This window comes from Acipenser ruthenus, chromosome 4 (assembly GCF_902713425.1).
Source record: "Acipenser ruthenus chromosome 4, fAciRut3.2 maternal haplotype, whole genome shotgun sequence".
NCBI classification, from domain to species: Eukaryota; Metazoa; Chordata; class Actinopteri; order Acipenseriformes; family Acipenseridae; genus Acipenser; species Acipenser ruthenus.
In genome coordinates this window covers 40,432,001-40,446,761 of record NC_081192.1, presented here as the reverse complement: position 1 = coordinate 40,446,761, position 14,761 = coordinate 40,432,001, and the positions used below count along the sequence as shown (strand labels likewise).

Below are 14,761 nucleotides of genomic sequence, written 5' to 3'. Positions count from 1 at the left end.
TTATCAGTATCGCACCACTATTTGAAGGAAAAAGTCTTTGCCAATTTCAAGCTCTGTTTTAGCTCAGAAAGGAAAACAGAAATTGAATGTGTCATTTATAATATACTGTACCATTACAGCAAGTTGTGCAAGGGCATGTCTCTTTGGAAGTGTGACAAAGCTACAACTTCCTTTGAAAGTGTAAACAAGCTAGGCTGTCAACAATATCTGCTTTCTATCTTAAAGCATGCCAGAGCAATGTTATACAAACTAGAAATGGGAGTTTTTATGAAAAAAGTAACCCTGGGGGCATAATCTAGGGGGAACATCATATCAGATTTAGTTCAGAAAACTGAAAAATAGAATCCTTTTTAAAATGAATAGTAAGGCTAGATTTAAATGTAATGTGAAGCCTCCTCCCTTTGTCCCCTCTCTCTCTGCGTGGCTTCAGCATACATTTGACTTCTGGTTTTTATTTTGTATTTAAAATTTCATTACAAATACAAATCTGGTTACATGGAGCGTTACACTGTTCATTTTGTGTTCTCGCGTCGGTAAATACCATCAATATATTTGGAAAGGATCAGTACATTTCCAGGGCTCGAAATTAACAGCGGCCATGCATAATGCCCCTCAAAATGTATGTCTATTACGGCAGCAGTGCCCTTTCAGCTACAGCATCTACAGTAGAGACTCCTGCATTAGATCTAAACAATAACATGATTATGTGATTTGTGTGGCTGTTGCATCAGCAGGGGGTTAAAAAATAAAGCAAACAATTAACACAACCCTTACAAGGACATAGATTTCTACAGAGCGTAAAAGCGTCATCCTCTCCAAAAAAAAAAAAAAAAAAAAGTAGAAAGCCCGGCTTAAGCAAAAAAATGTGCAAACTTGATCACTTTTTCAGGTCAGTTGTTCAGAAATGTTTACGATAAGTTTCTTTCAGGTTTTAAAAAAAAAGATTTACCGTAACTTACTTGAATTTGCTTCCTGATGGTGATATTACTGCTTAATTACCGTGATGCAGCATGACGATAAAATACAAAATTCCAACAGTAAAAGGCATCTTAAATAATTTTATTTGCAATATGTATTTTATATCAGAGCTCAGATATAGAATAACATACAGAACAAAAACTAGATTTTAGTCGTAACCAGCTCCACTTGTTACAACTTTCCAAAAAAAAGATTCTGCCGACCCGCATTCGGTTTCCTGGCAGCCAGCTGCAGTGTAGACATGCTCCGAAACACAAAATTATTATTAAACTGAGGTGAGGAAAGTTTTTATTGTAACACCGGGTACCATGTACAGTATTTGCACATTAATTGTAGATTTAGGCTTCGGAAAGTTGGTAGCTTTATCCATACATGCAACACAGTGAGTCGGATTTCATATGTTCATATTTTCATATGTCTGCTATGCATTTGGACAGCATCTGCTTAGAAAGGGCTTGACCACAGGATTTAGTCCCATAACAGACAAATTGCTCAGACTGCCTCCAACATTTTGTACTGTCAACGTAGTATGCCAGGGCCCATGCTAGGAAGAGCATATGGAGCTATCAATCCCGGTCAGACTGGAAAGGTGGTAGGAAAGCCTCCAATTCCAGACTGGTTGACATGGAATGCGGAGATCATCTTTGGCAAAAAAGCAGGACTGGTAGGGAATGTAATCTTTGTACTGGCCTCTGTGAAAATTAAGCAGGCTTTTGCAATTGAGAATGCCTGCCTCTCACTCACCTGCTTTGCGGAAGTGATATCAAGCAAGAAAGCCATTAAGCACCACGTTTTTAGCCTCCTGTGAGAAATAATGTCCTTCACAGGCTGCCGAAGCCACTGAGCACCTTTCAAAAATTGCCCAGCCAGGAAGTGAGCTCCTGGGGAGACCGAGTCAATCTTGACATGACAAGCTGAAATAGCTGCCAGATAGACCTTTAAATGAAGAGGGGGATTTCCGCTTGTCAAACAGGTCCTGCAAAAATGTATTACTGCCATGGGACAGGTTGTAGGGTCGAACTCATAAGGCAGACACCATAATTGAAAGACAGCTCACTTGTACCTGTACAGGGAACATGTGGATGCTGCTCTGGCATTTTGTAGGGTGTCAATAACTCTATCGGACAGATCAAAACAGCTCAAATGCAGAAGTTCAGGGACCAGACCAAGAGCTGCAGGCTCAATGGGTCGGGATGCCATAAGGTCACCCGTGCCTGACTGAGCAGGTCGCGGCACTTGGGCAGTCCACGGCTGGCCGCTCAGGAGCTGCATCAGGGTTAAAAATCATAGTCTCCTAGGCCAATAAGGGGCAACTAGGAGCCCCTTGGCCTGGTCTTGCCTGAATTTCTACAGACATAGCGTGAGCAGAGCGAGCAGTGGGAAGGCATATAACAATTGCCTCGGCCACTGGTGTGCCAAGGCATCTACTGCCAGCGGGTCCCCGCCTCCTATTATGGAGAACCAGAGGGGACAGTGGGTTGATTCCTGGGAGGAAGAGAGACCTAACTGTTCTCCCAAACCTCTCCCAAATGAGGCTCATCATCTCAGGGTGAAACCTCCACTCTAAGGCACAGGGAACTCCTTGAGAGGAGGTCCGCCGCCCAGTTTGTCACCCCGGGCAGATGTAATGCCCGCAGAGAGGTTCTCGTGTACCCAGAGAAAAGCTTGCAGGCCACTTGGTGACCTGAAGCCACCCTGATGGTTGATGTAAGCTACCACTGTTGTTTTGTCTGTAAGGACAAGCACATGTCTCCTTCGAACCTCCTGCAAAAAAATGCTGCAAGGCCAGGTAAACTGCCTGCAGCTCTAAAACATTTGACCCTGCCAAGCGCGGTTCCACACACAGTAAAAACAGGCTTTTGTTAGTTTGAAAATACTACTGCTTCAGATTATTACTAGAGCTTAACAGTAACAACATTTTACTTTTTACGGCCCCCCAGCAAGTCGAACCTATAACTTCCTATATATATATATATATATATATATATATATATATATATATATATATATATATATATATATATATAAATAAAAGAAATAAAAGTCTGGTTGTCTCTTGTCTTGAATATACATTTAAGTAACAGAGAATAAAAACAAACTAAACTAGCAACTACCTGGCCTATATTATTTAATCAATCATTTTTTGTAGTCTCCAAACTGCCCAGCATCATCTGTTGCAGACACGCTGCTGCTAATGTCAGTTGTAGTAAACAGTGCAGTTCTGACTATGGGTCAAACCAATCTTTGTGCAGGGTGCGTTTTATTGTGGTTTTTTCTTCTTCTGAATGACTTTTTTTATTACATTTTAAACCTTTTAAAGACAAAACCATAACAAAAATAATAGCGTGTATACATTGAGCAAAAAAGTAGAGGAGCAAAATATATACTGGTAGTTTGCCTCCCCTGTGCCCTATGGGTTAGTCGCCTACGGTCTCAATCAAGTTACAGTTTAACAAGAGAAGAAAATAAACTCTAAAAAATCAAGTGTGTGAGAATTGTGTTTTACAGTTTTCCACAATAAAAAAAAAAAGTTTGTTACTTAGCAACCGTATAAAACAGTTAAAAATAAAAATAAATCCACAGAACCAACCAAGGAAACAGACAAACAGAGAAAACAAAATGATAGGTCTTTAACAACATATTGTGCAGTTCAAAAAATTCTCCGCAATTTCTTCATGACTTTTCCAAACCTTTTTTTATTAAATCTATTCTTTTCTCCAGGGTATTTCCAGGCCTGGAAATCGCCATTTTAAAATTCCATTACTTTTCCAGGATTTCTATGACCGTACAAACCCTGGAACTAACAGCCTTTGCAATGGTGATGTTAAAAAAGCCAAAACAGCATCAGATACTGTGGCTGAAATTGCTTAAGCAACAACAGAAGAGAGTATCTCGGTCCTGCTCAGTGCTGCTGAGCCCAACAGCTGCCCTTGCTGCATGTGTGCTGAGCATTGCAGACAGGCCTGCGCACACACTCAAGAGAAAATACTCAGTAAAAACAGTAAATTAAACAATTACATAAATAACATAAAAACATCTTGTATGACGCTTAAAGCAAAAACTAATACGGTACTGGTATAGTTACAAGGATGGCACCGTACCAGTGTGGTAACCTCGGTCCCGGTTCGGTACGGTAATGGTTTGGGAGCGGGTCAGTGACCTCGGTACCGGTACAGTACGGGTACACTAGTTCGCAGTTACCGCGGGTAGCTATGTACAGGGATGCCCACCTGTAAAAGCCACTGGCAAAACCACTCAGTCAGTACCACACATGAGACAGAGAAGTCTACTTGTTAGAGGTACTAACAGCCTTTGCAATGGTGATGCAAAAGCAGTTACCAAAGCGGCAGCGAGATACTGTGGGAGAGACTGCAGTGTGCATCTTGCCTGGTCCAGCACAAATACAGCAGGAGAGAAATATTTCTCCACAGAAAACAGTAATAACACAATTACCGTTCACAAAATAAATTATGAACAAATTATGTTCATAGTTTTTTTTTATTATTATTTAAAATGTCTTGATCTTAAAATTCTCAATGATGCAAAACTTTTCCAAAGCAGCAGGCTTCTGGTTGGAAGACAAAAAAAATCAATAAAAATAAATTCTTAATAAATTGTTATTAAGTTAAAACTGTGTTATTTCTTTCTGTGGTCAACAATTAGCTTTATATATGAATTCTACGCTCTGGCCTTGACTTAAGTTCAGTGGCCTCGTTGCCCTCTACAAATGTATTGAACTGAAGGCCATTTTGTTGCCAATTTAGAGCCTTGCATTTCTATGTTATTTAGGGTGACCACCCGTCCCTAAGTGGACGGGACAGTTCCGAAATGTAAAGATCAAGTCCCGGTCCCGGGCTTAATGCCTCCGGGACGGCATTTGTCCCAAATTCGTGCAATCTTACAGGTTAGCACCACAGTCAAACCATAGCATATCTGTTTATAGCGCATCATAGCACCGCCACTGCCACATTATTTTGCAATGCCTTACACTCGCTCGCTCTTCTTTCCTGAGTTTCCCTTTTTAAAAATGAATAAACACAGCACGCTGCCATCGAGACAGAACAGCCAAATAGTCCATAACAATAAAAGCTACAAATAAAATACAGACTTAAAGGAAAAACTAGCTCACACATATTTTATGCTGGTTCTCCCTCCCCCCCAATCTGGGGAAACAGTAAAAAAGCAAAAAAAAAAAAAAAAAGAAATGGCAAGTGTCCCGTTTTTGCAATCTGAAAAGTTGGTCACCCTAATGGTACTATGTCGCAGAATTCAAAACACAAGCTCATTGAATTTCACAATTAGAATAAACGTATGAATTAAAAGAACATTTCACACCACATGGCTGTACATGCCTTTTTTTTTTTTTTTTTTTTTAAACTTTGAAGCATTAAATAAAATCATTATTGACTTGCATTTTAAAGATCACCCAGTTTATTGGGTTTTACATTAGGATGAGGTTATGTAATCAAAACACTATCTCAGTTATTGCTAATATTAAAGAACCCATTATATTTAAATACCTATTAAACTTTTCTTAAATACTTAACAGGTCTCATGTCACGATTTTCATTGAGGCTTGCAAAATGTCACAACAATCAGTCTCATCTACACATCTATATATATATATATATATATATATATATCTCTATATATATATATCTCTATATATCTCTATATATATATATATATATATACACACACACACATATATATACATATATATATATATATATATATATACATACATATATATATGTATATATATACATATATATATACACATATATATATATACACACACACACACACACACACACACACACACAGTACCAGTCAAAAGTTTGAGTACACTTGCTGGAAACTAGGTTTTTTTCATAATTGACAATGTTTTACGTCATATACGTTTCTGTAAATACTTGAAAATGAAAACACATGTTACAATATACAAAACAAAACATAAGGAGTATCAAAGCAATGTTCAAGAAAATTGAAAATTGTCTCAAATCTTGGATTCCTCAAAATAGCCACCCTTTGCCTTAACAACAGCCTCACAAACACGAGGCATTCGGTTAACAAGTTTCAGCAGGAAATCACCCGACATGTCTTCCCAGCTCTTCTGCAGCAATTCCCAGAGATGTAGGGCACTTGTGGGTAGCTTTGCTATGACTCTTCTGTCCTGTTCGTCCCATACAAGTTCTATGGAATTGAGGTCTGGAGACTGGGCAGGCCAGGTCATTAGATTGAGTCGTCCTTCACTTTCCTTCTTCGCCAGGTAGTTCTTGCACAACTTTGAGGTGTGTTTCGGGTCATTATCTTGCTGAAGAATGAAGGACTGCCCAACTAGCCGTAATCGTGATGGAATGGCATGCCTCTGAAGTATGCTATGATAGCCATAGTGGTTGAGCTTGCCATGGACTTGTTAAAGAGCACCAACTCTGTCACCAGCAAAGCAACCCCAGACCACGACACTGCCTCCTCCATGCTTGACAGTGGGAACCACATATGCAGAACTCATGCGCTCACCCTCTCTGCGTCTTACAAATACTCGGCTTTTGGACCCAAATATTTCAAATTTTGACTCATCAGTCCATAAGACTGACTTCCACTCCTCAAAAGTCCAGTTTCTGTGTTTTTTGGCCCAGGCAAGTCTCTTCATCTTATTCTGCACTCTTAACAATGGTTTCTTTGCAGCAATTCTTCCAGTTATGCCAGCTTCATGCAATCTCCTCTGAACAGTTGATGTTGAAACATCTGTACTTCTAGTAGCATTTAGCTGAGCTTGTATTTCAGGGGCAGTTAATTGCCGGTTTCGCAGACTTGTGACTCGAATGAACTTGTTCTCTGATTCTGAGGTCACCCTTGGCCTGCCTGACCTTGTTCGGTCCTCATGAGTGCCAGTTTCTTCAAATCGTTTGATGGTCTTGGCCTCAGCAGTTACAGACACCTGCAAAGTTCTTGCGATTTGTCTTAAAGATTGACCTTCATTTCTTAAAGTAATAACAGTCTTTTTTCTTTGCTTAACTGAGCGTATTTTGCCATTTTCTGCTCACTTACATTCAGGAATGACAAACTTGTGCCTTTGCTATCTATATTTATAGTAATCATGGTCCTTCACCTGTTAACAATAATTGGTGACAAAAGGTTAATTAGGTAACATGCTAGTTAACTTGGAGAACATCTAACAAAGGCACTTTTATACTTAGGCCAGTGTTCTAACACCGTGTTATACACATTTCAGACTTTTAACTGGCTTCAGACTGAAATCCCCTTGCTTTGGGTGACCATTTCATTAAAATTGACAAGATTTACATTTTCATTTAAAAATAAAATTTTTGAATGCAATTCACTTGATTATCAGCTTATATAAGTACATGTATCATATAATGAAATATTGTTTATAGACACGTTTATACAGTTAAAAGCATAGATAATCATGAAAAACCTGGTTTCAAGCAGGTGTACTCAAACTTTTGACTGGTACTGAGAGATATATATATAGATATAGATAGATATATATATATATAGATATATATATATATATATATATATAGATATATAGATTATATATATATATATATATATATATATATATATATATACATATATACACACACACACACACACACACTCTGTAACTAAACACTGACTCTGCAGACTTAGCACTTACCTGCTAGACAGATTGAGAAGTTCCTGTTTGTCTGACACAGCAGATTTCTGCTCCATCTCCCACATCAAGACGTTGATCAGGTGAGAATTCTTGATGACGATCGGCACTTCTTCGAACATGTTCTCAAAGCCGATACTGGCTTTTTTAAGTCTGGAGGGGGGCAAGTGTGAGAATATTAGATGGATTTTACAAATATTGTAGGTAACTTTCTTTTTCTTTTGACCCTAGAAGGCAACACACAAGCGTAACATGAAAAGCTAACTATGTTTGTTGAGCACTTGCCACCCTTTTATGTCTCTATTATAAATCATTTTTCCAATTGCGTCTGGAGATCGCAGTACAAAAGACAACCAGCCCCTGTTGATCTATTTATATTCGTTCATTTCTTTCTAAAGATGAATCTCTGTTGCAGCAGTTTCAAAAAGGTATTAAAACAAAGGTTAATGGTCAGAAGAACTGAAGTCAAAGATATCTTATGGCTGATAAGCAGCATGTAACATACAAAGGGAGCAAGGGGCTACTGCAGCATACCTGTCCCTACAAAGGATTCAGCACCACAACACTACAGAAGCCAGGAGATCAGCAGATAATTCTTTTGTGTGCCATATTTTATGATGCTTTCATTTAAATACCAAATTTGCCTGGTAACAGGAAATTGTATTTTTCCAAGGTTAATCGGCATAAAACATCCTACACAGCATATCCTGGCATTTTCAGAGGATTTAATAGCAAGTGCCAAGATGTGGATCTTTAAATATCATTAAGGACTACGGTGAGATCAATCAGCAATTTTGGCAAATACACAGAAAATAAAATGAGAAAAAGTAGTTTGCACTGAAATGCCTTTATGAGGGCTAGAAAACCCATTTTGATTCAGTGGTAAAGCTTGGCTTATTACTGCAGTTTATTTTTATGTTTTATTCAGCCTGTATGATACTGTCGCTATGTCCCCAATGTAACCCATTCCTTTCATGTTTCATGCAAATCGGTGACAAAAAGCTCTTCATTGCAACATTTTATTCTATCTAAGGTCATCAATGACGTGTTGGAATGTTTTGGGTGCAGTGTGTTCAATATTTATTATTGTGACTATTCTTATATTCCATCCCACAGTATTTATTTTTAATAGCAGAAGTAACAATTCTTAAAACATCTTCGCATTTTAGTAAGGCCTCCAATTTCCACATAGAACCCTTTGGGCACACCTAGAGTAAACCAGGCTCAGCTGCTACTGACATTCAGACATTCATTACTTGGAAATCACTCCTGGTTTCTACTGAGTTTTTGCCCATTCAATGTATTATTATATACACATAGAGATTAACCCACCCAAATTCCATAACACATCTTAACACACTGTAGCTCATTAACAGGAATTAGTTAAAATGCAGGGTAACGCTCTGTTTTGTTTTGTTTAAATAAAACATATGCATGAATGTTAATTGCTCAAGTCTCACTGTTTCAAAAAAGCTGTTCCTCTAATCACATAAGCAGCTAAACTCATTGAAACTTTTTTTTAAGTGACCCTGAATAACTCTACTTTATCACGTTAGTGTGTGACATATACCGGTTACAGGCAACCTGTTTTGCAGTATTTTTGTATTTTTTTTATGTAACCAGGTATTCCCTATATTGAAGCTGGAATGTGCTGTTCTAATCCAGACACTTTCTACAGTGCTGATAAGATTCATTCACAATATTTTTCTTCATACATACCCTTCAGGTGTGAAGTCCTTCTCTTTACATATCTCCATTAATTTTGGAGTAAGTCTGTATGCCTTCAGTGACAAGGAGCCCTGGGCTGTCTTAATGGGATCTGCACAGACAAAGATACAATGCTTAACAACATTACATACTTAAAGAAATAAAAAGCAGCATCGGCATGCTGCGATAAAGACATCACCTTGCATTCACAAGTCCCTTGTTGATCATCACCGAATGTCATTCGATCACAATTATCTTCTTGGAAAGGGTCATTCGGTTTAGTAGAGCATTTCTCTGTTGTGAGGTAAATCTGGCAGGTGACATATTGCCCTACTAAAACTGCACAACTAGCACAGCCTGTGGAGAACTAATCTGCAATCAACGTTTAGGCAGAAAACACATGTACATTTGGGCTGTTTCTGTGGTACTGGAAAAATATACCCATGTCTAGTCTGCCAGTAAATGTTAAATAGGTAGCTAAGGATACTTTGAAATGTATGTCACTGTTCCTGTGTATATATATTTAGCATGTGTTGTCTCAGGGGTTAAATCTGTTGACGCGGCTCATTTCTTACCATTCTGATTCCGAGAACCAGATTTTTTTTTTTTGGCACTCTCCAGCGTCCAAGTGGTTTGTAATTTTGGTCTGAAATTCAGGGCACGAAAGGGACAGGCCAAGAAGCCGTGAAGAAAGCAAGGGCTTCATCATCGCCTGGGCCCAATGGTGCACCACACAGAGTTTACAAGAGTGCACCTGGGGTAGTCCCAAGGTCATGGCGCAGAGCAGGAGGGGTCTTTATCCCCAAAGAAAAATAATCTACCAGCAAATCGGCTAATTCCGTCCAATGTCCCCGTTATATGTGAAGGGTAAGATATTCTTCAGCATTGTGACACAAAGGTTGTCAACTTCTCTATTGAGGAATTGTATGATCGACACCTCCACAAAGAAAGTTGGTATCCCAGGCTTTCCAGGATGCTTGGAGCATTTTAGTGTGATCTGGCAACAGATTCAGTCTGCAAAAAAGGAGTAGGACCATTCCTGGATTTAGCTAATGCATATAGTTCAGTGCCACATAAGCTCCTTTGGTCTGCATTTCAGTTCATCGGTGTACCAAATACTATAACAGGGTTAGTGAAAGCCTACTTCGCAAAAGAAGGTAACATACAGTTGCACATATTTGTTTCAGACAAAAAAGTAAAAATAGTACACTTTCCTATTTTTTTCATCTTTTAAGAACTATTTACAAATTTGCCCAGGGAGATGTTGTAAATTGTCCATTGTCCTTTTGTGTAGTTTTAGGGTTGCTTTCATAGTACAAAGTCAGGTCTCAGAGGTGTTACAAACAATCCATTTTGTCCAATATTTTAGAAACTGTTATGTCTGCAGTTTTAAATAAAAAGTCAACTTTTCCATTAGTAAATTTCATATACCATATCTATCCATTCTTCCACCATTGGTGCCTCTTGTAATAACCATTTCTGTGTTCTTGCTTTTTTACTTGCTGCTAAAAGTATTCCCAATAAATAGCTGTCCTTTTCTATTAATCCAAAAGAAAGATTACAATAGAGAGAACTATTGAAGAATTTCAAAATCAATAATTTATTTTAAAGCCACTCCTACACTGCACCAGTATCCCTGCGTATTTGGACAAGACCAGAATAAATGAGAGTGATTGGCCTCTTAACTCCCACAATGTCTCCAGCACATTGATTGTGCACCTGTCTGATGGGTCTTTTTTTTTTAGGGATAATAAAAAAAAACGGGTTATATTTTTCCAGCAAAATTCCCTCCAAGTCTGTGAATTAGTGGAACTCCACTGAAACCAGCAAATGTTTACCCAATCTTCCTCTAAGTACTAGGTTATCTCCCCCCCCCCCCCCCAAATTTATTTTTGATATACTTTGTTGAATCTGGTTTAGATACCAAAAAGCTATTGTATAACTTGGAAATTATCTTGGCACATTCTTTTGCTTTATATGTTGCAATAAATATCTGAAGTATTTCATTATCAATTATTTTCATTTTATCTGTCCTTATTTGTTTACTAAAATAACAACACATCTGGAGATATCTGTAGAAATCCAGACATTCCAAATGATACCTCTCTTTTAAAACTTGGAAACTCTCCAGTTCTCCTTTATCCGTAATTGTGCAAAATGCAGTCAAACCTTTCGTAGGCCAACTTTTAAATCTCTTATCTAAGCTAGCTGGTGCAAATCCAGAATCAAAAGCACACCATCTTAACACTGTCGCCTCTTTTTCCAATTGATTTTTTTTTTTTTTATAATTCCAAACCATAGCTTCACTGGCGGCGTGAGCCAAGAGTTCCAGTATCAATTCATTTTTTTGCCAGCTCTGTCTGACAGAACTGCCTGGACTGGAAATCCTATTGTTCTTGAACTACAATTTCTTTGCACCTAGCTTTATAATTTGAATTATATCAGCCTACCAACGGTCTGATTTGGGCAGCATAGTAATAATCCTTTAGACAGGGCAAAGTCATTCCATCTGATTCCTTTGATGGCTGCAGTGTTTTGAATCTAATTATTTCCCTGCCATATACATCTTGAACTCATCTTATCCCATTCTGTAAATTGTTTTATTGGTACCTCTACTGGAAGGGTCTGGAATAGATATAGAAGTCTTGGTAAGACTTTCATCTTAATGGATTCAACACTGGAATTTAAACCTAGGGTTAACAAATTCCACCTTGCTCTATCTTCTTTAAGTTTAGAATTATAAAAGGTTATAATTGGTTTCAAATAGTCTTAATATGTCTTTATGTAAATAAACCCCTAGGTATTTAATTGATAAATGCCACTGTAGATTATATTTTCTGTTTATCCTAGTTGGAGGATCATAATTAGAGTTTTTGTACATTTAATTTATAACCTGAAAAAGACTCATATTCTTCTAGAGATGTCATTAATTCGGGAAGAGAGATTGTGGGGTCCTCTAAATATATAAAAAAAATCATCTGTGTAGAGGGCAATCTTATGTTATTCCCCTCTGATTTGTATTCCTTTAAATTTTCTGGTTCTGTCTTATCAATTGTGCTAAAGGTTCACTAAATAAGGCGAACAGAAGTGGGGGTAAGGGGCATCCTTGTCTTGTACCTCTTTCTAGTATAATTGAGTCTGAGAGGTGGCCATTAATCTTGATTCTCGCAGACAGCGTTGTATACAATGTTTTAATATTGTTTAATAAGTTTTACTATCTGCTTACTATCCAAATGTAGAGATAAATAAGTAGGTGCATGGTCTGATAAATCCATTTCTTCTATAATTGCTATCTTTAACTCTATGTCTATCTTTATTATACATAAGAAAATAATTTATTCTTGAATACATGGAGTGTGTGGCAGAGAAATGTGTATAATCTAGTTCAAAAGGGTAAAAATCTCTCCAGACATCTATTAAACCCGTCTCTTCCAATGATCAATGATTAGAATTCCCTGTGTTTCAGAAGCTATCAAATTAAACATTCTTTTAAAAAAGTTACTGTCACTACCTGGGCGGGGCAAATATATTAAGAGTTATTTGAGTACCTTCAATTTTCCCTTTTACCATAATAAATCTTCCCTCTAAGTTCTGACAAATATTCAAAATTAACTGCATTGGATATTAAAATGGCAACCCCTTGTCTATGGCCAGACTTAAGAGGGAGAAGAAAAAAAAACACATTTTTAAAGCCCATCTTTTTAAATTTTACATGTTCGGTTTCAGAACGATGCGTTTCTTGGAGAAATGCTATATGTGTCTTATCTCTTAAGTTTTGTTACAATTTTACTTAGTTTAACAGGACCGAGTACCCCATTGACATTGAAGGAAACTACCTTAAAATCTTGATGAGTCATGTTCCGTTTGTACTGAACATGGATAATTTTCCATTCATCAACCTAGGCATCCTAACTCTCAATTGCTCTTCATACAAAAGGCAGAAATAAAGCAAGAACAAATAAACTAACATTTAGAAATAACAGGTAATACGACCAGTATCCGCATTGTGACTTCCAACATTGAGGTCCCTTTTCTGGACCTTATTCGACCCAGTGAAAAGAAAAAAACAAAACAAAACAAAAACTAGGTTATGTAGGGAAAGCTTACACTCCAAAGAGGAGAGGGCCCTAAATGGCAGTGCATATATACAAAAAATAAAATAAATACAAATATTACCACCAGAATGCCCAATTATTATTTTTCTCCTTCAACATGACGATTCCCCACACAGCTCAGGGACCCGAGGCTCAGCAGGCGTCCTCCGAGCTCACAATCTAAATCTGCATCTTTTTACACCCAGGTACTCGAGAGCGGATGTCTGCAGGCTACCGGCCTCTGGAGGACAAAGACCAGCCCAGCCCAGCAAATCTCCACCCCCAAGCACACTCGGCACCTGGCCTGTAGGCGTCGCTGCAGAGCGATGAAGAGAAATGGTCTAAGCCGGATCCCACCTCCCCTACACTGGGAGCACCAAAGCCAATGAGGCGCCCCCCCCCCCAGAATCCCCAGCGAAGACCGGCTGCATCGCACAACCAGGATTCGAACTTGCGATCTCTGGTTTTATGACTCACCCTGCACGCCACGCGGCAGTGCTATTACGAGGTGAGCCATTTGGGGAAAACCGTCTCCTTTTAAAAACAAACCAGTTCATGAATCTACTTAATTTCAAATATTGGAAAGGAGATAAAAGCTCTTTAAAAGCTGTAGGTGAAAAATTGATCTGAAGTTGATCAGCTACTGACTGCGGTGTGGCTGAAAGTCTGATGTAATGCCACCTTTCCATTAAAAATAAAATCATATGAGCACCTAAAACAAAATCGTCCACAGTCAGAAAAACTAAAAGTTCAGGTATTTATGTCCATTTATGTTTTTAGATCATATACCAGGGGAGAATATGTAGCACAAATTGGTACAGAGATGCCTAAGACAGAACACTTTATGATGAAAATCCTCTGAAATATTCCCTTGTTAAATATCTAAGGCTTTAGCAGTTGTTGCCAATCATCATCTACATTTTAAATATTTCTTGATATTAACAACTATGGCTTGAGGCAATGGTACACATTAACATTGTAAGTGCTTTGCTTTAAATGGCAATGTGGCAGCTGGCTACACAGCATAACTGGCTTTGTGCTGAGGTACCCTGGACAATGGAATAATATCCAGTCTTCAAGAAACTTACCTGGTGGAAGGTGTAGAGGGTCAGGCCAAAAGATAATAGCATGCGCGTTTATTAAAAAAGACTTTGGTACAATTTCTATAGGTATCTGTGTACCTGTAGAAATGGTGTTCTAAGAGGCTGTGTGGTCCAGTGGTTAAAGAAAAGGGCTTGTAACCAGGAGGTCCCCGGTTCAAATCCCACCTCAGCCACTGACTCATTGTGTGACCCTGAGCAAGTCACTTAACCTCCTT

General features: G+C 38.3%; 1 protein-coding gene across 1 annotated transcript in view; it reads right to left on the bottom strand.

Moving 5' to 3' along the window:
- The window catches only part of LOC117399230 (eukaryotic translation initiation factor 3 subunit H), a 138,985-nt gene that overhangs the window by 25,825 nt on the left and 98,399 nt on the right, over positions 1-14,761 (bottom strand). The window contains exons 5-6 of the mRNA XM_033998280.3: positions 9,362-9,461; positions 7,646-7,795 (exon numbers count right to left, since the gene is read on the bottom strand). Of these exons, the coding sequence (XP_033854171.3) occupies positions 7,646-7,795; positions 9,362-9,461 (250 nt within the window). The remainder of the gene's footprint in view (positions 1-7,645; positions 7,796-9,361; positions 9,462-14,761) is intronic.